Here is a 27673-nt window from a genome sequence, read left to right as displayed (position 1 = left end):
TTTTTTAAAAGTGTTTGGATGCCTACTGGTTAATTAATAAACTTGGGGTGCTTCAAGCATACCCTTCCATTTTGATCGGCCTAACTCTCTTCTTCTCTTGTTGACAAATCCCACCGCTCACAAGTCTATGTATTCCATAAGCATAAAGTCACCGAAGCCGTGATCATCTCGCACTCAGTTTTCATTGTAATTTACTAAACGTGAGACACTTCATCGTTGAGACGTATCACGTGGTCGGCCTACCTCAAGTGTTAGGGTTGGTTAAATCTTACGACACCAGGCTCACCAAAGACCTTATATAGCATATAAGTGTAGCGGCATCGTTGGATGTCATTCGTCCAGATAGACCCAAAGAACTTTTGCATTATTATAATAATATATATATTCGATTACATGTAACCTTAGGGAATTAACGTCACCACAAATGACTGTCACATACATACTGAAGAAAAAGTGGTGCTATATAGTGGGCGTATGTCAGTGTTTTTTATGCGATTGTGGCGCTTCTAAAATACGTTAATGTATAAGGAGAAAAATGTCCACGCCTCTGAAACGTAACGTGATATCAATCTTAACAATAATTTCTATAGACGGAGTTTTTTGTTATTGATCATCAAATCTGGAGAAATGAATTCCGAAATGATAAGAGCACAGTGATTTAACATAATATAGCAGTTTTCAAGTAGTTTGTCTTATCAGTTTGTATATGTTTTTACTAAGCGACAAGTTACGTTAACCAGTTAGAGCATTTTTTTGATATTCCACAATTTTACAATTCAAAATTGAGTAATTACTTACATATTATTATACATAGTGATTGAAATTTGAAACTCCACTTCAAGGCTTTTCGAAAATTCTTAAATTTCGATAAATACTCAATTAGTACCGAGTGTCTCAGCTGGCGACATCCAACAAGCCTGTTATTTAAATGTCATTCGAATCAATAATGATTCCTTTGACTTCTTAACAATTAGGTAACTAACTACCTTCTAAAATATATAATAAATAGACGCGTTGGATTCTCGTGGAATTTACTAATATTTTCAAAGGCGAAACCTGTAATTATCCCAAATAATAAACAACATACAATCAGAAGGCGTTTCATTTGCTGGATTCTTCACTTGAACAAAATTTACCTAATTAGTCATTACATTTTGCCAATATAACAAATTGGATACAAAAATGAATTTGAGATAAAAGACAAAAGGTTTCCAACAAACGGGAATTTTAATATTATTATTTCTCTCAAGATGAATGTTATTATTAGTAAGCACTGTTGTCAAAGGTAGACACTCTTTGTTTGTTGGCAAATATTATCGTTTGATTGATGTTTATTTAATAAAGCATCTTTATTAATTATAATATACTGCCCGACGACACAATTTACTAAAGCTATTTACAGATTTTAAGCAGAAGCTTGAATTTACTTAATACTATGCTGGTTTATAGTTTAAGATTATAAAACAGTTTATTTCTCAAATAATTAAATTTTTAATTTTAACAATCGAAATATCTGTAATAATAAATTTAAAAGTCTGTAAGCTAAGAGAATTTCAGAATGAGTCAATTATGATTAAGATACATTATTCAAATGTAAAATGGCTTAAAACCTATCGTAAGTTCTTTTTCCTCATTGTAACAGCGTTAAATTACTTACTATTATAGCCCAGTGGTATAAATCCAATGAATTGTGCATTCTATATAAAAGCACGTGTTTTTTCCGCCATTTGGTATTTTATGCGCACCCAGTTTCAAAGTATCTGATGAAGTATGAAATCTGGATCAGGACAGGTGCTATTACACAAGACGTTGGTTTTCTTCGCGTTGATTTTCAAACTAACGCGAGAGGAGGTGTTATGTAACCTGTCGATTGTCTCTTGAATGCTCTCGATTGAGTTATCGAATAGGACAGCGTCATCGGCGTATTCCAGGTAGCATAGCTTCATCGTAGGGGTAACAGGTATGCCTAGGTCGGGTGGAATTGACTTCCGTAGTACGAAGTCAAAGAGAATGATGAAGAGAAACGGTGCAAGGACACCCTGTCTGACTCCGGTCGTGACCCCGAACCATTCTGTGACAGTGACTCCAATTCTGACACAGCATTTGCTATTCTCGTGCAGGCTTTTGATTATGACAATGGTCTTGGAAGGGATCCCGTATGCTCCCAGAATCATCCAGACGGAGGGGCGGTGCGGACTGTCGAAAGCCTTCTCATAATCCACAAAGCAGCGAGCCATCGGACTGTTCAGCTCATGGCTCTGCTGGAGAAGACATCGAAGGTTGTGGATTTGGTCTGCACACACTCGACCAGGTAGAAACCCGGCTTGGTTTTTCCTGAGGACGTGCATTATTGGGTCTCTTATTCTCATCAAGAGGATGTTTGCCAAAATCTTTCCCGGAACACTGAGTAGCGTAATACCTCGGTAATTGTCGCAGTTTAGAGGGTCACCCTTTTTGTGAAGTGTGATGATTTCACCGTTCACCCAGTTCCTTGGACAGCGCTCTTCTTCCCACTCCTTTGTCATCAGATGAAACATAGGGAGCAGGATTGCGCTCAGGCTGTACTTGAGGAATTCAGGATGAACCCCGTCTTCCCCCGGAGCCTTTCTGTTATTGAGCCTTTTCACAGCCGATTTTTATCTCGGTATGCGTGGGCGGGTAATCGGAAATGTCGGTCGCTCGGGGAATGTCCAAAAGTAAAGCTTCCGCAGATATGTCAAAGGGATCCAAAGGGGGTAGGCGGTTCAGCACAAATGATTCTTCCAAATCTTCTTGACGCATTCTGCGTCAGACTCTACTGCTCCACTGGGACCACGAATGGCTCGGGAGTCGGTGGTCGCCTGCCGCAGACTTCACGGGTGATTCGGAAGAGTTTCCTGGTGTCATTTCTGCTCGCTGCCTCCTCTGCCGCTTCAATTTTTGTTCATAAAATTGCGCTTGTCCAACCGCACGGATCATTTGACTACCCTGTCTTGGGTCTGGTAGTCAGTCCGGCGGTTCTTGGTTCGGTCGGGGTCTGTCTCCTTGTCTCTCAGGGCTTTCAGCCTGGCTCATTTTCCAATTTCAACCCACGTTTCGTCAGACATCCACTTTGGCTGCTCACTCCTTCTTGTACCAAGGACGGTACGGGCCGACGACACAATCGCACTCTTTATGTGGCTCCAGTCCGCCTCAATGAGGTCGGATTCAGATTTGTGCCGCTCGTAGATACGATCTACACTATCTCGTACAGCAGTTTTGAAGTCGATCCGAATTCTGCGGCGTCGGAGCTTCTCAACGTCAATTCGTTCGCGCTTTGGAGGCCTCGCCTGGCGACTGAGTTTTACTCGGATGTTTCCAATGAGTAACTCATGATCGCTATAGATATCGGCGCCTCTGTAAGTACGTACGTAGATAAGTTCTTTTTGGTGCTTCAAGCTGTACAAGAAGTGGTCAATCTGCGTCCTAGTGCGTCCATCAGGAGACGTCCACCTATATGTGTGAATGTCTTTGTGGGGAAAAACAGTGCCTCCGATGGCGAGCTCGTTCAGAGTGGCGAATTCTACGAGCCGCTAACCATTATCATTGGGGTTGGATTCTTTAAATAACACTTATTGAATTGATCACTTATTAATTTATTAAGGGTTTTTAAGGAAACGATTGTGAGAGATTTGCCTTCTTACCTTTTTGGTTAACACCCTGGATTAAAAAAAGCAAATAGGCATTTGTAGATATGAGACTTGTACCCACGACTAAGGACTTTAAAACCGGATATTCTGCCACTCACCTACAGGCACACACCTACGCATCATATTCAAATTTATTTATAACGCAGGGTTTTGTTAAAGCGTAGGTACCATTACCACCTCAATTGAGTTCTTTCGATTTACATGAAAAGAGTTTTTTCTTTTACTTTCTCAGTGGTAGAGTGGGCGCTAAATCATCCTAAATAAACATTCTACGAATATTTTATGAGCTCTCTCAACTTTTATCCTAAATGGCTTACATTAAAAATATAATATTATCCAATAAAAAACTCAGAAACCCAAAAAATAATGTAACATTTTTTTCTATAAGTCAACGAGACCAATCAGGCAAGCTGGTGGGTTGTTATTAAGTTACAATATTTATAAGAATATTTTATATTATAATATTATTATACTAATTCCATGAACGGAAAAAAGAATGAATATATCCGCGTTGTCTGCAGAGTATGTCTACAGAGTCCTTTGGTCACGTAGCCGGCAATAAAACGATAATTTGATTATTTGAAAGGTTCATTGTCAGCGGAAATATCGGAAATCAACGCAAATGAAGCGTAAAATCTACGGATCTCTCAATATATTTAATTATGCGGATGGCGGAATGCAGGGATTGCTGGAGAGATATAACTTAGACGTTTAAAAGAAATCATTATCCTCAACAGTGAGGAAAAAAATAAATTATATGAAGTCAAAAAATAAATAAACTAGGAAGCTTATATAGGTACTTTCTTTTATTATGTTAACTGTCAATTCATAGTGGAACTGCATTGCACTTTTATTAATAAAAGTGGAATAAGTACTAAAAAAATGCGTTTTATTATTTAGGTAGGTAATGAAAATTAACAAAATATAGATATACATATATATGGTTAGGTATAAGATGATTTAAAATGTCACATTGTCCAATGAGAAAAACTGGCACGATAAAAGGCGTTTAATAATTATTATCATTTTAGATGGCACATTTCGTAAATGTAATAATTAAGTATGTATTTATATAGCGAAAGAATGGATGAAAATATGAGCAGATAATTATTATTTAGTCGCCCATAACCTTCCGGTGTCATTAGGCGCCACTCTGTTGTCCTATGACCCGGAAAGGGGCTCTGTCAGGCAAAGGAAGCTCGTCACATTGACCGCTACTCCGCCCTTCCAGACAAGATGGCCGACTTCCGCCGACGGCCTGAGAACCTTCCGGCCTTACTAAGTATCTCACTGAATGAAACTCTGACGATTAGCCCTTGACATTCGGGAGGCTATGATTGCGAGAAAGATTACGTTATGGCTATAGGTGCTCATATTAATAGGTTAGGTTGAATTTGTGAAACTTTAACGCGCAGTGTCAGATTTATAATAATAATATTATATTCTTCTTCATATTCGTCCTTTCCTCATGGCTAAGGATCGTGATCACCTTGAAATGTTGTCATCTTCATCTGCTTCGCCTTCCCTGAAGGTTACCCAAAACCACCAGTCTCCACGTTATGAATAAGCCGCCCAACAATATGTCCAAAAAACTGCAGAATGCGTCTCAGTATCAATATCTAAAGTCTCTGGGTGATCGATGGGTTCATACTGTGCTTTGTCCAAGAAATACGAAGCATTCCTCCACCATATTTCAAAGGCATCAATTGCCTTCCGCTCTCTTACCTTCAGGGTCCATGATTAGACACCGTACAAAAATATGAAGAACACTAATGTTTGTACAAGTGAGTCGCTTAGAATCATAACTCACATATTCCAAAAATCAAGTTTTGAGATAATCGCTAAAAACCAACAGAGCACTATTTTTTGTAATTAGAAGAACAGTATTGAACTCCCTAGAATATTAATGAGTGAGAGAGTCGAATAACTTTTTTTTTTTTTTTTAAATATATATACCTAATACTCCTAACGTTGCAGACATACAGCATACTATGAGAAATAGAGCTCCCCGATTGGTTAGGAAGGCGTTGGTGACAAAACTCTATTCTTTGAAATATACGACATATTACACCAACAATGAACTTTGTCAACGATTTTCACATGGTTTAAATTGACTTTTAATACTCAACTATTTTTCGGTATATAGATTAATTCATTTAGAATCACTTGGCATATTTAACTAAAAAACGACAAAATTGCAATATCTGAGTTATGATTCTAAGCGACTCAAGTATCATTTTGTGGCAATTTAAATTCCCCGATCCGAATATTATATTAAAAGTGTTGAAACAGGATTTTTTTTTTAAATTTGCTTTTTTTGACGTCTTTTGCAGTTGAAATAAATAAATATTCAAGGGAATTAAAATAATTCATGTTTATTGCAATGAACTGGATGCCACACGTTATTGCGGTGATATAAATTGTTGTACTTGGGCTGGGAAAAGTGACCAGAGACTCTCAAATTAAATTAACATGGGTTATAATTATACAATAAAGCCGCGCAACTCTTCGAATATGCTGATGATATAAAATTTATATATATATACTAGTCCTGAAAGAGGCATTCAGCGCATTGGAAAGAGCTGTAAAGGAAATGTGACTCCAGGTCAATGAAGTTAAAACAAAGTACCTAAATGTCTGCGTGTGAGGTTCACCACTTGGGTCGGATATACACTTGAAAGAGCCCTGGGAAATACTTAGTGAGAGTCCCAAAAAAAACCTTTAAAAAAGACTCAGATTTTTATAACTTAATTTTCATATTATATTATACTAATATATACTTGACCGTAATTTCGTTTGTGCATGTTCATGTTATAAATAATTACAAGATAAAAAGAACTTTTTATATACCACGTTTTTAAATTTTCTGTTGAATCATATAAACTTAACAATTTTATGTATTAATAATTTAGGACAAATAAGGCAATTGTCAATAAATCATTTTTTTTTGCTATTTTGCAACAAACGAACAAAATATAGAATACTGAAATTTCATTTTGATTTCCATAGTAACGCATGTATATATTAATAATTTAGTTGCTAGGACCACCCCCTTAGCAATCAATAATAGTGGATTGGATTACGACGGATTTCTTCCTAAATAACTTTTCATACAAAACAGAATTAATTGAAAATGAATTCAATTCTACTTAAAGATGGCTAAAAGTATTAAAAGAATGCATTGGCATCGTGTTATGATATATTCTAAAAGTTTCAAATGTCTAGCTAGTCGGGAAGTTAGTTAAAAATCGATTGCAAGATTTGTACTGGACAAACAACCACCGAACAAACAAGAATACGAGCTAATAAAAACGTTGTAATAATAAAATAGCAACTCAAACGCAATACGTTGGGTTGTGGTGCCGATTGTATGATGATGGTTGTGATACTTAGGTATTTTATATTAAATACTAGTAATTAATTAAAAAATATATATTTTCAAGGACGTTTTGTAAGGAGTATTTTTATTACTGATACGTAAGTATATTCCCATGCTCAACACGTGATATCCGATCAATGTATCGTATAATAAATATGTAACATAATATGTATGCATTATTCCCATGCAACAATCTGAATTCAAAATTATTTTATGCAATGCACCGTGCACATGCGATAGAATGTTTGAATAAATCGATCCCGACAGCTACTGATTTAGAGCGCGTGCATAGAATTTATACTGTCCGTGTTGTTGTGGCTATTCCATAAACCACGCAACATGTAATATTCAAAATACTTCACAGGGTTAAGTCACGGGAAATGCATTCATTTTTATGTAACTGACTGCATACAATTGTCAAATCATCAGGATATTGCATTAAAATGCTATGACGTTTGTTCTTCGTAGGGATTTTCGCGCTAACTTTTTTACACTTATTTATGACTGAATGCATCAATGATGCTTGTAAAGCGATGCATAATTATGAATATGATAACTTGACGTAAATATTGTCATTAGAATGTACTGGCCATTCTCATAGTCGCGCTGATTGAAAAATACGTAAAGATCCTGTATACGGTGTCAGAGAGAAATATTCGTGAACCTTTTCTCATCTTCCCGACCAGAGCGTTGGAACGCAGCTCGGTGCAGGAGCACGGAGCAGTAGAGCAATGGGGTTTTACCCGGAGCAGGAGCGGAGTCAGAGCACTGAAAAATTGTAGTGCTCCACTGCTCCAGATGTTTTTTTTATTATTAATTTTTTGTCCTAAAATCCAATGAAAATATTAAGTAGGTATATTTGACACTGGAATTATTTTAAATACGCCATCACTGCCGAGTGTAAAATAACCGCACTTTTTTTGAAAACTCAAAAAAGGGTCCACTTCAACCCCCTATTCCCAACGACGTCATCATAGAGAACTGTTATTTAATGTTATGTAACTGACCTGCACTGAAGCCACTTCCGATACGTTAAAAATCAATTGTATAACCATGTCCAACTACCATAATATTGACGTACTCTATTCAATGCATAAATTAATATAAAAAATGGACGCCCTTGAACTTCTGCTGACACATAGCCAAAATCTTTTTTTTAATTCAAATTTGGACTATGCCACTGAAATCATTTTCAGACATAGGTAAGTGTTGTTAATAGTAATAAGAAATAAGGACTGAAATTCCATGTCACTTTTAAGCGATATTAGGTATAGGGATTGCAATATCGGTATTTAAAAACGGGTATTCCAGGATTTATCAATACCGGAATTTTCGGTAGGTATTAAGAAAGCACACTCGTTTACGTTTTTTAAAATGTATTATAAGTTATGTGCTGCTAAAATGCAAATATATTGAATGAATCCAACAGAGGTGAAAAATAATAAAACGAATTTCATCAAATATATTATTATATAAGTAATTGTCGTGATGAATTATCATAATATTATTTCGAAATAGAAAACATCCGTGACAAAAATGTTCAATTATTCTAAAATTATTGATGACTGCACAAGCGTTGAATTTAAGAAGCTTTTCCTGCAGCCGAGACTTACTTGCAGTTGATGAACTTCTGAGGGCCTTAGTTAAAATTATCAATATATTAAAATTATTCGTTAAAAATCACTAGTTCTACAATAATGATCAATACATATTTTTAAATGTCAACATAATAAATGTAGGTATGTAGGTTTTTGCAATAAAATAATATTTTAAAAAGATTTTAATTGCTATATTTATTGATAAGCACCTACTTTTGTTTTTTTTAAATTTTTAAGAAATACCGGTATTCAATAAGAAATACCGAAAAACCGGTATTGACCTTTTTATTCGGTATTGCAATCCCTAATTAGGTAGTGGGTATACAAATTGAACCAATATGTTACTACATATTACATCGTTTTACGATTCTTAAATTGTAACATAAATAACATCGTAATCGACCTATAAAATCGTCGGATAAAGGAAAACTACGAATTGACTATAATACGTGTTCAACTCGGAAATATTAACTGGTACAAATAATAATATATGTTATAATAACCATGTTTTAATTTTTAAATCACCTCATTACGATAAAACGTTCAATTCGTGTAAATTGAAAATAGTATATTGGGTATGGCACTCTGAGTGCTCGCACTGGGCACTCAGGATTTAATATGGGGGGGGGGGGGGGGCAAGGAGGAGAAAGTAAAACTTAGTCCCATAAGGTCTTTTTCTTCTTCATATAATTATTTTTACATATTTTCACAATACACGGCTGCATATTTGTACAGTTTCTCCTAGTTTTTACTAAATTGGAGGCATAGTGGTGTATCATCAGCGACTGGCGGATTGGAAGTGACTAACAGCGACCATGCTGGACATGTGCGCCTAGTATGCTAAAACATTACTCAAATAATATCGGCTGTGCTACCCGCTTGGTCTAGAGAGCTACAATATTTATGCCGAATTCCACTAAAAAAATGTTCTTTTGATTTACACCACCACCACCGACTGTAGTGGGTGAAGTCGTTCTTTACGCAGAATGTTTATCAATTTTTGGTTTTTTAATATTGAGGTTCCAAAATATTAATTGAAAATGGACAAAAAAGTGTTATTGCATTTAACTAATACACAAACCTACTCAATAGTTCCATTAGGGATTGGGTTTCTAAAAAAACCCGACATTATTGTTTCTAAATTTTTGTGTTAGAAATTAAAATCGAAGAAATTTTTCTAAAATGAGTGATGGAGAATTACAAATCATTTTTTTGTCGTGATTTTATTTGTCTAAGCCTAAGATATAGTTTATTGACTTTTAATTTCAATGTTTAAAATCATTCTGATAATTTTTATGTTTGGGGGGTGCCAGGGCCCCTTGCCCCCCCTCTGGGTGCGCCACTGATTCTACAATCATCTATTTTTTTCTGGCATTGAAATACCACGAATATAACTGCGAATTACTTTTGCCGTACCCATGGTATCACTGTAGAATGATTTTAGTTTAAGTTATTATGTTATTGATGTTTAATCACGAGTGATCTTTTTATGACAGATATTTACATAGACTTACTTTTATGGTTTTTTTTATTATTAAATTGCCTATTGGTAATATTGTATTAAAGATTTATTTGAAGCTTACCATCAATCCAGTTTGACAGAGCATGTAGTGCACTGTTTGCGCAACATCAGCAGCATGCAAGTTATTGTGGTAAGGGTTACGATGCCGGCAGTAGCCTTCTTCTATCCTCGTCAGGAAAGTCTCCAGAATTGATGGTGGAACCTGAACACAATATAAACAATAAAATTAATGTTTTAATTTTAAATCCATGTTTCACTTAATCGAGAATTATCCAGTTGTAATCAAACGCATGACCGATCTTTTAATTTGGCATTATAATTAAGCATTGGTTTACAATGTCATTACAATATCAAATGAAACGTCATTTTGTTCTCTGACTTATGTGAGTATTTGGGACGTAATACAGTACGTGTTTTGTATATCATAAACCGTGAGTGACATAAAAGTAACTAAATTTGCATTAACTATAGTAAAGTCAATAAAAAATATTTTGGTGTAATATTTTTTATTGACTTTACTATAGTTATTAGTATTTTACAAAAATAATTTTCGAAGATAATCATGTGACTAAAAGATTATTTAAACAATTTGAATTGAGTTTCGTGATGTTTAAATTTATATGAAATCTGTTATATTATTGTAGTATCATTTGAAAATAATCCGTAATATTATATACCTACGTAAATCTACTTGATAAAAATATTCCAATGCTTTTATAGAAATTGATCAAATAATTATTTGATGATTGTATAAATTTTAGTCCAAATAAATACATTTAAATTCCCCATATATACCGTTATATAGGCCCTTTAAATACAATAACATTAATTTTGACACACAAGTATTATTTATATATATATCCTTTTTGAAGTTATACTTCTTTAGGCGCGTTTGGCAAAACAGATCAGAGTGTATTTTGGCGTGGGACGAAGTTGAACGCGCAAATGTAACGCATTAATTTGGCATGGGACGGAAGTTTGCCCGCCGATGCAACATAATTTATTTTGCGCGGCGTTGTTCGGCTGTTCTAAATGCTGGAGGTTTGTAATTTTCAGCTGTGGTATTGAGGGGTGTGGCTTGGGCCGGTTGGGTAAATACTGAATATTGCAACTTGTATTTATGAGTAAAATTATATATCAATAAATAAATAAATTTTGTAAATGTTGAGTTGGTTAATAATTCAAACAATGGTATGTTGCAAATTTACAATATTTAGACACTTCATTTACACAAAAATACTTATTTTTACAGTTTAGGATAATATTTGTCGTATATCCCATGTCAATTTATTTATTAGCGGTTTATAATAATTGAAAACATTAATAATTATTATGTTTCATCACAAAAGCAAATATCACGTTTCAGTTAAACCATTAAATAGGCTATGTTTTACTTTTGATTTGTAATAAATTATTATTGTTAACGAAAATAGTTGTACAGTCATCTGTTTAAGAAAATATGGTCGAAATAGCGGTTTGCTAAATTTTGACAGGGAATTAGGGAAGACAATTAAAAACAGGGAGTTTGAGATTTTTTTCGCCTTCATATAATAAGTTACAATTGGGGTTGTGATTTAAGGTTGATTATTTTATAGTATTGCCATAGTTTTGATTTAAACTTGCCTTAAATTTATGTATCATTCCGTATCGATTGAGTAAATCGTAGCCTAGGAACTTGACAGGTTGACTATTAGCCGCCTCGCTCAGAGCAAACACATCAAAGGACCAGTCATCGAGTGTCTGAAACAAACAACACACATTACATAACACCATTGTTTTGTCAAAAAAAAACACACACACAAAAATAATTAGGAGTAATAAAATTACGTAGAGTCGCACGAACACCGAAACGAATATGTCATTAAAATCCAATTGAAGAAAACAAAATATTGTAGTGGGCGGCATGCGAATGATGTATTAGAGCCCAAAGGGACATTACAGTCTCTTAGACATTTATTCCGCAGGTAATGCTATCATGTGAAATTCGAGTATATTGATTAATATATAATTAGAAATTTACTAAACGAACTAGTTTTTACAACGTTTTTATTAGCTCGTATTCTTATTTGTCCGGTACAAATCTTGCAATCGATTTTTAACTAACTTCTCGACTAACCAGACGTTTGAAACTTTTAGGATATATCAGAACACGATGCCAATGCATTCTTTTAATACTTTTAGCCATCTTTAAGTAGAATTGAATTCATTTTCAGTTAATTCTGTTTTGTATGAAAAGTTATTTCGGAAGAAATCCGTAATCCAATCCACTATTATTGGTTGCTAAGTGGGTGGTCCTAGCAACTAAATTATTAATATATACGTGCGTTATTATGGAAATAAAAATGACATTTTAGTATTCTATATTTGTTTGTTTACAAGTTTGAGCATATTCAGCATAATAATTCAACAGAAAATTTAAAAACGTTGTATATAAAAAGTTCTTTTTATCTTGTAATTATTTATCATTCAAGACATCTAATACATTATATACAGTAAGTACTCCATCGACCCCACGATGGCCGCGCGGCTTAGGCGTCGGCCTATAGCCCTATAACGTCGTGGGTCCCAGGTTCGAATCCTGGGTCTAGCAAATACACAATTCATTTATTTGTGTATGAGTCAGAAAATGGACCTACTAGGTTGAGTAAGTGGTTGACATCCATTTCTCGTAAAAACAAAATCTGTTAATACAAAATTCTACTTTGTGGAGGCCCATATAATCTTACCAGGATCAGACACGGTCAGAACTTCAATCGATTATAAGAGGTAGTCATATATTTAACGTTGCACACGTTTACTGGCATAACCTACACTTTGAACAATTGTAACGCGGAGGAGTCACGTTTTTGTCAACATTTTTATCTTACAAAAATTTATACTACCGACCGACGGTACTTGATTGAATTTGAATTTAAGTTATGATTGATTTGAGTTTCGTACTATTTTTTTGCGTCCTGGGTTTCGCCTTTCGGCATCTTCAGGCCATTTTTTTCAGGCTTGATGTAGTTTAATAATTTTAAAGCTGTTCATGTCATATACACATAAACGTGAATTTATTTAAAACAGTTTACCTGGTAAATTATCAGTAAGTAGGTACTATACTTTTAGCTTCGTTTGAATTATTGAATTTATATTAAACATACTTACCTAATTAGTATTATAAAATTAGAATGTTATTCAATAACATTTCAAAAGTAAAGTTAATCAATAAAATATATTTTTATTCATGATTGAATACACATAAAATTTAAAAACATTTTAGCTAATTAAGGTACCGATTCAAATAATATTCATATGAATAATTCCTAATTAATACACTGTAAGAGATGTGTTAAAATAATCAATAAATAGCTACCTTATTTTTTAATTTAAATCGAATTAAGAAAATAAATCAATCGAAACAATACATAATGTACTGTCGTTTTATACTTATCACAGATGCTACAATAATATTATTATTAACTATGTACTTAAGAACGTTTAAATAAAACATGATTGATGCCAAAAATGTCGTTGAGTTCATCCACAAGTAATAATTCTGTTAGACTTAATTGAAAATTATTCATGCTTCGTGTGTCAGATTTGATTGAAATCGAGGGAGAGATTTAACATTTATTGATATTTCCTTCAAATTACAATATCAGTTACATGAATAAATGACTAAATGGCCATAGGATTCAAAATGAATTAAATAATATAAAGCTTTTTCAGTTTATAAAATATAGGAAAAAATATATAATTAAAGGAATTAAACGTAGTACAATCATTTACTTGAGAAGCAACGATTTTAACATGCGTATTAAAAGAAAAATCTATGCCTATAAGATGTTTATAAATATGGCTGCTTATTACAATTATTATTAAAACATTTATTATAAAACGATTCTCTATACTTAATAGTTTTGTTTGTACTTGAGATTAAACATTATAAATTTTAATTGGAGAGAGAAGCGAACGTAGTTTTAATTTAATAGGCGAATATGTTGATAAACCCGTGCTTCATATAGCTACCTTTAAAACTTTGACGACGTCTGGTGGAAACTGCATCATGGCGGAGTTGGAAACCCGCCTGTAGATGCGATCGACGAAGATCCCCGCCCTGATGGCATGCGCCACCGACCTGAACTTGGGCTTCTCATCTGCCTTGCGCCGGGCCGTGGCCAGCTGCCTAGTGAAGGTGGACGCCAGCCACTCCCGAACCTCAGGAGGGACGGCATCTGGCTGGACCTCACTCAGTTCGTCGTCTTCGTCAGCTAGACGCCTGATTTGCGCCATTACGAGGGTGGGAAAAATAGAAAAAAACGATTAGGAAAATGATGCAGTCTTTTATTACAATAATTTTAATTCCTCGGTTTGCCGGATATGTTAGTAAAGGGAAATCTTTTGTGAGTACCTCTATATGTAATATTGTTGACGTTAAAATGGTCTGGAAATTAAAATTAAACTAACGTGTCTTTATGGCAACATGTAATAATTCAATAGTTTAATCACTTCAATGTAAAGTAAAACAAAAAATAAATCAGCTATTTTTTGTTTTACAATAAAGTGATAAAAGTAATTGTGAAGAGATGTCAGTTTGTATCTTTATAACTGACATGTCCAGAACTGTAATTGTGGTAATATGTAAAGTTTGGTAGAAAGTATGTCATCGTATTAGATACATGTTTATCTGATTAAGTCGTATACATCTAGGATACAACGTACATATTATTATAAAATAGAGAATAGAGATAATATTATTACCTGACTGAAAATTAATTTCGTTAAATAAAACACATTTGTATAATATTCTATCATCTTTTTCTCATGCATGACGTATAATAAAACCTTGTTATTACTTTATGTGTAAAAATGAAGAAAAAAGATAACACGAATATGCTAATTACCGATTTTAGTTGTATATTACCATTACACGTTGACTGGTAATAGTAGACGAGTATGTAAATACCCTACATCGTACAGATCACCCTCTACGGTTCGGCGTAGGCCGTAGAGGGGTTTACCATCGACAAAACACATTTTAATAAAGCACTGATAATAAGTAATTCAATATTGATATTTAGCACAACATTTATAGTTCTTTTGGTATTCATTAGTATAAACTGTTAGTTGATCTACACCATTAACAATCGTAGTTAAAACCTTATTGTATATCGTTAGCTGTTAGTAACTAAAATGAATTATAATTTTTCTCACATTAATGTATTTTAATATTTTTAAATACCGAATTTATTTTTGAAGGAACAAAACAATTTAAGTAGGTAATCGTTGTTAACTACTTACAAATATATTATTAATATAGTAATAAAGACTAAATAACATAACATATAAATGTAGTTATAAGTTATAAGTTAAAAAAAAATATTTTTTCGTTCATAATATAGGAAACTATTATTTGTGTGATTATAAATTTGTTTTATTATAATAATGATATGGAGAAGATGATTTACTTTTTAAATATAAATGATGTTTGTTCGATATTTAAAATTATTTTAATAAATGATGATATGGATACTTTTTGTATAATGGTGGTTTAATAATTATTGTCTATGAAATTTTCCTATAGCCACACAGTGATTATCTTAATAAAAAAATATTATACTATTAATGATAACCTAAAGATGAGACAATTAGCTCATTCAACGCTCTGAAAATAATTTGTATACAATATATTTTTTGAATAAAAATATATCATAACATTTCGAATTATGGAAAAAAATGTTTAAACAATAAAAAAATGGGCATAATAAAAATGTGATAAAAATGCGTGGCAATTAAGTATTAGGTGTACGTTGTGAAAGTATTTTTGTATTATACATAATATTACGTGATGAAAGATAAAGCATGCCTTTAATATTCTAATTTGGTGTGAGCGAGCTAAATGCCTGAAATATGTAAGTTGTTATTTTTACAATCTAGCTACTTCATTTTTTTTTGCATACAATATGAAAGCTAAGTATGTAGGCGCTTTCAGAGTATAAGTCCTCTCTCAGTACGTTTAACCTACGACATTCAACTTTGAGGAAACTTCGAAGGAAAATTGACGTGTATTTTGTGTAACATAACATCTAAACTTTTGAGCTTATAAGAAATATAAAGTTTTCAAAAAAGGCCGTAAATTTTCATTTACTTTACATGATCTTTTATTACATTTTTGTTTTTAATGACACGATAAAAATAAAGTTTTCCTTAAATATTTTGCACGTCTGCGATGCCTAACAATGTTAAGTATTGTTAAAGTTTTCATTGAAACAAGTTTTTAAAGTATAAGCATATAATGTAAATTTATCAATGTCATAAAAATAAGTTAATAATATGCACCTATTGCTTGTAAGATATTATATGTAATATAATATAATCTTATAGCACTACGAATGACAAATACGTAATAGATTTAGCAAATGGCAAATACCTATCCATTTATTATCAAGATTTGTTCCTCTTCGTTAGGCGACAAAGATATACACCGGATCATGTATATTAAAATTCGTCTATATAATTATTATTATCAAGCTAATAGACAGTTATATTACTAGCCATAAATTGAGATGTCTAATTTATAAATGTACTAAACATATATTATTTTATAACAACTTAAATTAATGAAATAAAGAATTTCGGCAGATGACCCAGAATTATTGATGAATTTAAAACAATAATTTTACATTGATTTTATTATCAATAAAAAGTCATGACTTAGCTATGATTTTTGTACAACTATTAATTTATTGCGATACAAAATGGAACGTTCCCTAAAATGATTCAAAATCAAAATCATTTTTTAATCTTACTTGACGTCGTAATATGAGTATTTTTTGGCTCATTAATCATGCGATCTAATTCATTAATCTTTGGTGAAATTTATGAAAGAAAGTAAATTAAGTTTTAAACCTCAAGTCCATCAAAAGATATTTTCATAAAATGGTTAAGATATCAGAATGACACCTAAATGGCTTACTAAACCCTGGCTTAAAATCCGTATATACAAAGAGTTGTATTGTTTTATTATAATGTTGAAATCGGATACTTTGGCATTATGTATTTATACTATATTTTCTTTAAAATTAAAGCACTTATACAATAGATAATATAAAAATTATATATTAATTAAAATTTGTCTATGTTTTCATCAACTCATTTAGATGACGTCCGTTGAATTATTTAACAACATTGCAAACAACGCCTGAAATAGGCATAATAGAAAAATCTTATGTTATTTGAGATATTAAAAATACCGATTATTAATCAATGAAATATAAAAAAAGATTTTCATTTAAAATACAATTTGTTACTAGATTTATATAAGGTACTGAAAATAAAAATTTTCGTGAGACGAATATAAAAATTAAATTAAAACTTGTCAATATCGGGATGAGTCAGAAATAGTTTTCACAGATGAAAAAAAACCAGCATAATATTTAATCTAATTGAAAGTTTGGCATTTTTAAAAATTGGTTAATGTATTTGCGAATGAGAGTGGTATATTAAGATTGATATTATTTTGTGTAAAATTAAATAATTGTAATAAAATTTGTGTGTGAATATTTTTTGCAGTAGTATTTGAAAATATTTTGGTGCTCTTAAAATTATTATAGGACAATTATCAATAAAACACACCACTTACCTTTGAAAGTTGAAATTGTCCCACAACAGTTGTGCCATTCAATAATGATGGTGTAAAATACAATAAAATAAAGTTTTCAACACAAAAGTGCATTCCCTAAATTATTCTATGCTATATCCTTTTATATATATCTACATGTCTACAAGGAAAAATAAATAACTTAATACTATATTATAATATCAATACCTAGTCACTTCTTTTGGTTCTATATAAATTAATCTAACTATTTTTAATCTAAGATATAACACGTAATTAAAATATATAATTGTAAATGACACGTGATAATAAATATATATCGTATATTTATAGAAAATATATTGAAAACATCTTTGTAACAGTGGAAAATTTATCTTCTCGGTGAGTTATTAACATTTAAGACGATTAATAAATATATTATTAGATATTTTCCATACCATATACGGATCTCGTGAATATTTCCTTTCTGTTGATCATTAATTGGTCCCAAACAAATGGTAAAATTCCTTATTACTCTCAGCAACATTAATATTTTTTTATTGTTATTGGTTGAAAATTTTAGTCTTCTAATATTTTGATAAGGATAATATTATCACCATCAGTATTACTCAGACCTGGTGAGAAAATTTACAAAAGTTATAGTTTTTTTTAAATATAAAATTAAATATTCACGAACTCGATAAATACATTATTTTAAAAAGCAATATTATAAATTATTTGTCGGATTTTGTAGCATATTTTACATCGTATCATATTGGGATGAATTTAAATATATTTTTAACTTTTCTAACAATTCGTCTACTTCTTTCTCTTGTACAGTAGATATAAATTTTTTCTTTAAATTTATTTAGGTAGATAGGCGCCACATACATCGATACAAAATATATATTCTAATTATTGTACTGAAATGATTAATTACTTAATTGATTTAATTCAAATAGTTTTAATATACTAGTGAAAAACATGGAAAAAATTGCGTTTTAAAAGTGAATACTTATGGAATACGTGTGAAAAGTATGTGAGTAAGAAAAATAAGTGTGATTTATAAAATAAAATTAATATCTACATAAGTCGGATCTATTTACCTGATAATAAAATTAATTATGTCAAACGCCACTGAATTATAGCCATTGACATTTTTATGCATATTTATTTGCAATGTGGTTTTTATGTGGATCTCTTGTTGGTCTTAAAATTTACAACATCTAGCCCAAGCTAAAATTCAACAAGTCCTGTTTCTTGAATATCGAGACAAACTAACATTCACGTGTTTTCACACGAATTACTTGGATACTACTGAAAGAATTCTATGTCTAAATGTTCGTGTCGGTCAAATTATTTTAGTGACAAAGAAATTGAAATGATGTCAATTGTGTGGGTAAGTGTATCTCTGAGGACGGAAAATTATTAAGTCCGTGTGTAGCTTTAGTTTGGAATCAATAAAAAGAATACAAATGAATGTATTCCAAATAATATGTCTTGGCTATAAAAACACAATCACGCAAACCCCTTTGGGTGTTGGAAAAAAGTGAAATAGTCATCTATGACGGCGTTGGAAATGTCTTAAAAAGTTATTTGAATTTAAGTGTCGGAAATTTTAATCAATATGTAACATCTTATGTATATTAAAAGAACAAACAAAGTAACACAGTAGAATTCGTCCAAAATTAAACGAATCGTATATATACGTAGCTAGAAAAGTTGTTAATTCCACTTTTGGCAAGAATTGAGTTAGCAGCATTAGTTTATACAACTTCTAAAGCTCCAGTAAGTAATAACTTATAAAGATAATAGTTTGACTTGAAAAATATTTGAAAAATAATAGTTAATTTCAAACATTGTTAATCTCCACTTCCGAATTTAAAACGCTTCATTCTAATTAATTATAATGACACTGTGTCATTTTTCACGTGAATTAAGTTACCTCTGTTCTGCATATTCATAATATGTGACATTTCAACATTTTTCAATTACTAAATTAGTGTTAAGTATGTACCTACTGTGACACCCCCGTATGGTCACCATTTGGAAATGTCTTTGTGTATCTGGAGAGGCCCGAATCGGTATCAAATCCAACAAATAGTAACGGCTGATTGCGAAAATAATTAAATAATGTTAAATATCTGCCGGCAACATTGTCTGAATAGCGTTAAAAAAAATACGAATGGCAACGCCGCATTTTGTACGGCTCTCAAGTGACCGTTGGTTTTAGCGGGAGAAGCTTTTTTGACAGCAACGCTGTAAGCAGTGTTAACCTCGCTATACGTCAAAATCAAATCGAAAAGAATTTGTATAAACATGTAACCGTTTAGAATATATTAACGTAAATATACCTTGCCGTTTCCAAAACAATTCCGGTGTGTTATCTGTTCACCTCCACATCCCGAATCCAGACGAAAAACCAGACAACAAAATAAAAGTGACAGTTTGTTTTCACATACCAAAATGTAGGGAAATGATACTACTTACTACTACGTACCTACTACAATTTATTGAATAATACATTATCAGTTAACTTTAGATTCTCGCCGTCAGGAAGCAGTCGAAGTTCATATCACATTATCGATTCTCGCCAGAAATAAGTGAACAACAGTATTTAGATCTTTCTCGCGAATTCTTATCATAAGCAGACATTTAAATCTAACCAAAGCTCTTACTCTTGTATTAGACTCCAAAGTAGCAACTGTTATATTATGTATTATATTCTAACTTCTTAGTTTTTACTTAGGTATATGTTTATAATATTATGTTATAACGTAGGTTCTAATGGATTAAAAAACATGAACTCTATTATAAATTAATATAGTTTTAATATCCAAAAACTCATAACAAATTGAATAATTTTAAATTTTATATTAATTATAATTTAAAACATGTTTTTATAATAATAAATTGTTCATTATGATGATTTTCATAGTAACTACTGTGGTTTTCTCACCTTTTCTCGTAACTATAAAAGCATAGTTATTACATTTTGAAAGTACAATACTCAAATATACCTACTAAAGACTTTAGTATAAGATATTTGATGTCAATTCTGCAATTGGTGGCCATAGAATAAAAATATTTTGGCGAATAAAAACATGGCAGAGCCGCCATATTTGGCAGTTATTTTGATAGTTTCATATTGTACATATTTTTTTTTTTGACCATGTCCGATCCTAATAGGATCATATGGGCCTCCACAGAGTAGAGGTTTGTATTAACAGATTTTGTTTTTTTACGAGAAATGGATGTCAGCCACTTGCTCAACCTATTAGGTCCATACCCTGACTCACACACAAACTGAAAAACAATATGTGTACTTGCCAGACCCAGGATTCGAACCTGAGACCCACAGCGTGATAGTCCAACCACCGTGGGTCCTATTGTACATATGACATAGATGAATTATTATAACAAAATGGTTCGGTATGTTTGGCAGTCTGTTTATGTATATTTATTGGTAAAGTCTGTATTGTCACAGGCCGTAATACCCAAATTTACATAAAAATGCGAATATTTTGTTTTCTGTACAAATCGACCATATTTCGTGTTAAAATGATCAATGTTTGTAGTAATTAATAAAATAATACCACCTATTTGAAACAAATTCAAGTAATATAAATTATATACATTTAATAATTTATGAAATTTACTATTTCAGTGGATCTAAAGCTATGTTCAAGCGCTCCCGATTTTTGATAGATACAGGTAATACTAGTGCGTAGTTTTCTATATAATTACGAATCTGCAATGAAAAAATACTTTTAGTAGTTTTTTCTATCTTAATTTTCATATATTTATGCTACGTCTTCTAGATGAGATTTTTCAACGTATTTTGTTACCACATAATTATTTAAATCTTTATATAATTTCCGGATTATAATATAATTATTTGTCACTCGACTCGTGCATTTTTTTGATAAATATAAATTATTAGTTGATCAAGTATTAGTGTAATTAATGAAAAAATAATTACAAGATAAAAAGATCTTTTTATATACCTACAACGTTTTTAAATTTTCTGTTGAATCACATAAACTTGACTTGACAGCTTAAACGATCAAAAAATTTGTACTTGATAGAAATAATACTGAAATGTCATTTTGACATTTCATATTGATTTCGATTTTTATTGAACGCACATATACATTAAAAATTTAGTTGCTAAGACCCTAGACCCCTAGCAACCAATAATAGTGGATTGGATTACGGATTTATTCCGAAATAACTTTTCATACAAAACAGAATTAACTGAAAATGAATTCAATTCTACTTAAAGATGGCTAAAATGATTGAAAAAAAATCATTAAAATGAAGAGATGGGTATTAAAAGAATGCATTGGCATCGTATTCTGATATATTCCAAAAGTTTCAAATGTCTCCCTAGTCAGGAAGTTAGTTAAAAATCGATTGCAAGATTTGTACTGGATAAATAACCACCGGACAAATAAGAATACGACCTAATAAAAACGTTGTAAAATAATGCAAGATATTCCAAAGAGTTCTCAGTTTTGTATCGGTTAATATTATCGCAACGTGGCATGGAAAGGTGCATGCATGTTGGACATAATGAACCAAGTACTACGAAAATAATGGATACGTAGGCAGACACTATGTGATCTGATAGATGTCGCTAAACCGATGAAATTGCAATCGGTTTGAGATGTTGGTTTAGAAATTGATTGAATATGTAGTATTTTCAGTTGACAATGTCCCATTACTATTAAACCATACGGAATATCTACTACATACAACATAGGTGTGAAGTTTGATAGTTTTAATGGAAAATATGACGTGGTTAGAGCGATGCCGAGCGAGAGAAAATGATAGGATTTATTATGTAAGAGCAGTCAAAAGTAATAATGGTAACAATAATAAAATTGTACGGATGTAATTCTTGCGCAGTAGAACAAATCGCAATCTGCGCAATTTCAAGGTTAAGTTGTTCCACTATAGAGCCGAGTAAAAATACTTTTATTAAAATTAATAAAATGTTACGAAAATATCAATTTTCAATGTATTTTCAAAAGTAAGTTTGCTAAACATTTTTATGTTCCCTGAAAGATATTATGTGTAGATTATGTAGTCCTTTTAGTTTTCGTCCCAGCCCGCATTACCTGTAAGATAAGTTGATTACTTTGATAACTCACAATAGCTTTAAATAACTGAGAAGAGCTTTAATATTTCGAAAGCTTTTCAAATAAGACAAAAGGAATACCTACCCGCCTAAAAGAACGATAATGTCAAATGCGTACAATGCACAGTCCTTTGTAATGCAAAGCAATGCCAAATTTTTTGAATTAATAATTCCACTATGAAAACTTTAAAGATAAGTACACAAATGAACGTTTTATTATTGAGAACTATATTATATAATATTTATGAGACTAAACGAATGTTTAGATAAAAGAATTTTGTACTTAAAATAAATATCAGTACGGCACCTGAATGAAATTCATAAAATTAATTTTCGTTAACGATATAACAATTTTCTATAATTATCATCAGAATCAATCTATTACTGGATGAGGACTTCTTAAATCTGGTACTGAGCATTGAATTGCCACACAATTCAGCGTAGTTTAACTATTTTATCAATCCAGAATTCTCTAGTACCATTTTCACTCTTTTTAGAGATACATATTATGTACATTTTGTTTATTCCATTATTCGAATATAATATTATCGTTTTTTGTTCTTACACATTAGGCCTGGCGTGCACATTTTCGTGCAGTTTTCGGACCTTTCTTTTACTGAAACTCCACGTTTCGTATGCATATGTATCTACTAAGAGTACACACTAGTTGAAAACTTTGTTTTAAGTACAATGGAAATTTACATTTGAAGGCATATCGTAGTACTTTTAATATCTGTACATTTATTGCAAATTATCACTGTAAAAAATAGTCATAAAAATCATTGTTTGATATCTAAAATATGATAAAATATATCTATATTTGATATAAAAGGTATAATTCGATTAATACAAATATTTATTTAAGAAGCATGATGTTTAAAATTTAGTTTCTTTCCAGAACACCAAAAAATAAATACACAATTAATATATTAACTCAACCGATTCCTGTGGTATCTTTAAATAGAATAATTGCGTGTGAGTAGAGATTGTCCTGGTGTTAACTGGAGATAAAGCGCGTCCTGTTACGAGGGTGGGTCAATAATTCCTTAGAAAAAAGCATTAAAACAGTTTTTATTTTTGTATTTTTTTTTTATTTCTCAACATAATCTCCTTGGAGCTCAATACACTTGGTTAGACGTTTCTCATTTTTTTTTAAACCGTCAGAAAAATAAGTTTTCGGAAGGTCCTCAAAATAAGCATTTGTCCGATCGATGACTTCTTCATTTGAAAAAAAAACGTTGTCCACTTAGCCATTTTTCTAAGTTTGGGAAAAGGAAAAAGTCACTGGGGGCTAAATCTGGCGAATACGGTGGGTGGTCGACCAATTCGAACTTCAATTCTTCAATTTTAGCCATTGATCGTAAACATGTGTGAACACGGGCATTGTCCTGATGAAAGAGGATTTTTTTCCTGTTTAAATGAGGCCGTTTTTCTTCAATTTTGTTTTTTAGCTGGTCCAATAAAGATGCATAATAATCCCCTGTTATTGTTTTTCCTTTTTCCAAATAGTCAACGAAAATAATTCCACGTGCATCCCAAAATACAGTAGCCATAACCTTACCAGCTGATTTTACGGTTTTCGCCTTCTTTGGACATGGTTCGCCTTTCGCAATCCACTGCTTTGACTGTTTTTTCGTCTCGGGAGTATAGTGGTGTATCCATGTTTCATCTACAGTCACAAAGCGACGAAAAAATTCATCCGGATTGCGTTGCATGAGCGACAACAGGGCTTTAGAGGCCACCACCCTATTGCGTTTATTGTCGACTGTGAGCAAACGCGGCACCCATCTTGCAGAAATTTTTTTCATGCCCAATTTGTCATGTAAAATAGAAATGACGCTACCTTTTGAGATCCCTGTAACCTCAATTATCTCACTCAACTTTAATCTTCGGTCACTTAATACCATATCGTGGATTTTATTGATCATTTCTGGTGTAGTCACCTCTACAGGACGTCCTGAGCGTGGTTCATCCTTTGTTGATGTACGACCACGTTTAAATTCATTTAACCAGTTATAAATAGTTGCAAGTGAAGGAGCAGATATGCCGTGAACTAAATCCAACTCATTTTTTATTTCCTTTGCTGTTAACCCTTTTATATTAAAATGTTTAATAACAGCTCTAAACTCAATTTTCTCCATTTTCCATTTTTCCATTTTCCACAAGCAAATTTTTTTTTTAAATGTACGAGAAACACACAACAACCCGACCAATCTGATTGAAACTTCGCAGTATACTCAATCGGTAGTGCCGCTGCATGAAAACAAACCGCTTACAGTACTAGTCGCGCCACCTGTCGGCTTTTCTAAGGACTTATTGACCCACCCTCGTATCTCCAAGAGAGGTTAGCAACGTAAATTGATCAATACTGCACTAATAAAAACTATGAATGAATTTGATCTGTTTATGTACATGATTTAAGAAGTATCTGTGGATTGATTTTTGAAATTAATAAACGTCTTATGGACACAAGAATCTTATAAAAAGGTAGATATTTGATATTACTATAGTATTTCCTTAAATGGAATTTATTCATTTTCCAAGATAAATTGACGCTAATAATCATGGTATTTTATGGTTTACGGAAAATCATCCACGTCGACAATTACCTGATATATTTTAATATCAGCATATTTTTTATATATGTTTTTTGCATTATTCAGCGTATCTTTTCTATACACAAGGCTGCTATCGGTGGCTATCGGCGGTTATCTAAGGTAGTTTATCATATTTATGTATTGAGGTAACTAATAGTAGTTACTGAAATATCTTGTTAATTATTATTTTATTTCGGTATCCAATTGAGTAACTACTTAACCTAATAGTTTTCTATGAATTTATCGCAAATGATAAAGAAGCGTTGTAAACTTAAATAGTATAACGATTTAGAAAAAGATGCACTATCATTGGATAGAGTTTATGTTAGAAAAAAGGTAAAAGAAGACATTTCCTGGAAGCGTCGAGTGATAATGATGATGCCAAAGTTATGAAAACATTCAGAGGTTTATAAATAAGTAAAGTTTTCTTTATCCAGTATGTGAGTGTTACCGCATTCTATACTTGATAATAATACGTTGTTTACTCTCCTGGGGCGAACAAGAAGTAGCTTTTTTATTGTGTGTACAAGGGTAGTGTAATAATAATTTGACGGCACAATCGCGTGCACAGAAATACCTATCATCTATATTAAATTTGTAAAAGAGTACATTTTCTTTAATCCTTTGAAAGGTTATACGTATTGTAGATGAAATCAATATAAACGACGAAGTGGTATCAATGTTATTCTATATGAAAGGTTTTAGATTTTCTCATATATTCCAAAAATAAACATTTTATAAACGTAAGATTTGTGTCATGAGTATATTACTTTTGGTAATTTGTGTATAATGGTCTTTCTTGACACCTAGGTACGTATAGATTCAAGGCCAATGCCATATTAATGAGTAGATACTAAGGAAATAATTTAAAAAATGTATATCCACCGGAAAAAAATTATATTATTATGTCACTAAATCTGCTCTGAATTTGTTTTAAATCCCCTTTATTATACTTAACTTGCAGTTTAAATAGTTTTCAGCACCGTTTTATGTCAGTGAATATGATAAAAAAACAAGATGCTATATTATCAACGTTGTGGGTATGAAATAAAAATATGTTTTTTTGTGATTTTTTATTAAATAAAAATAATATATAGATAATATTACTTTAGTTATCTATTTGAATTTAGTATTTAATAGTTTTATTAATGACAAACATAATATGCGTGGAACGACTATTTAATTGAGATATTAATTTTGAAGTGCTTGATTGGAATGTTTGATATCGATTGACTAATATGATGTTCGAGTGATGAGTACTTAATTATCGTCTCATTATTTATAATTTATGTTGACAGATGTCACTATAATTTACAATTGCACATTTAACTTGGTTACCCATGTACTCGGGTAGTTTTAAACCTTAATATTTTTGAAATAGCATTGTAACTAAATTAAAATAATGGATTTGATGGACTCAGAAATTTATAATCACAAATTTTGAGTATAATTAATGTTAAAAATATAATAATTTACAAAGAGCTTAAACAAGAGCTTATGGTTAATCCATTGGCAAACAAAGGCGTCCATAACGACCGACGTCGTAAGTTGTTAGGTCATAAATGAGTTCTATCAAGTTTTCTAATTAGAAAAGCGAGCGGTGTTTGGTGTGTAGTGGTGTGTGATGGTATTTTATGATGATGGTGGTGTCAGATGTGTGTATGTGTGGGTGCATCACGCCATTTTCTAATTAAACTAGACAGCGTCACTTTGATAATTGACTACAAAAATATTTCGCATTTGAGCTACATGGTGACTTTTCTTATAAGTTTATGAATAAAAAAATCTATTAATATCTTACCCCCGCGGTGGAGTATCTGTCATCGAAGCCGGTTGATGTTGGTTTGAATACCAAGTCTGACAAAAATCACATTCGATATTTTCAATTCGTATTTGATGTACAAGAAGGATCTTTCGGAAAAAGTGGTTATATTATAATCTTTACTCTATGGAGGCCTAGACTTTCCATAGGTCTAAAAGTTTCACATAATTTTATTGTGGATAAAAAGTAAATCATATTTTTAAATGTACTAAAATGCAATAAGCAAAAGAAATGACAATCATCAAATTAATAGTCCAATAATATACCGTATCGACACTCCTGTCTCTCGCCAAGACCACCCGAGAGAGTGCGAGAGTATACTGTCCAACAAGATCTTCTTGGCTACGTGTTAAAACTGTGAATTA

At 31.9% G+C, this 27673-nt stretch overlaps 1 protein-coding gene across 1 annotated transcript in view; it reads right to left on the bottom strand.

Annotated features, from left to right (window-relative positions):
- LOC147066270 (dual specificity calcium/calmodulin-dependent 3',5'-cyclic nucleotide phosphodiesterase 1-like) overlaps positions 1–27673 on the bottom strand; it is a 92331-nt gene that overhangs the window by 23818 nt on the left and 40840 nt on the right. Inside the window, exons 6-8 of the mRNA XM_085955744.1 lie at positions 14179–14428; positions 11791–11907; positions 10229–10369 (exon numbers count right to left, since the gene is read on the bottom strand). Of these exons, the coding sequence (XP_085811870.1) occupies positions 10229–10369; positions 11791–11907; positions 14179–14428 (508 nt within the window). The remainder of the gene's footprint in view (positions 1–10228; positions 10370–11790; positions 11908–14178; positions 14429–27673) is intronic.

This window comes from Rhyacophila brunnea, unplaced genomic scaffold (genome assembly GCF_057557595.1).
Source record: "Rhyacophila brunnea isolate RB1 unplaced genomic scaffold, BYU_Rbru_1.0 scaffold_5, whole genome shotgun sequence".
NCBI classification, from domain to species: domain Eukaryota; kingdom Metazoa; phylum Arthropoda; class Insecta; order Trichoptera; family Rhyacophilidae; genus Rhyacophila; species Rhyacophila brunnea.
Note: the sequence above shows the minus strand (reverse complement) of the source record. Positions and strands in the feature narration are given on the sequence as shown.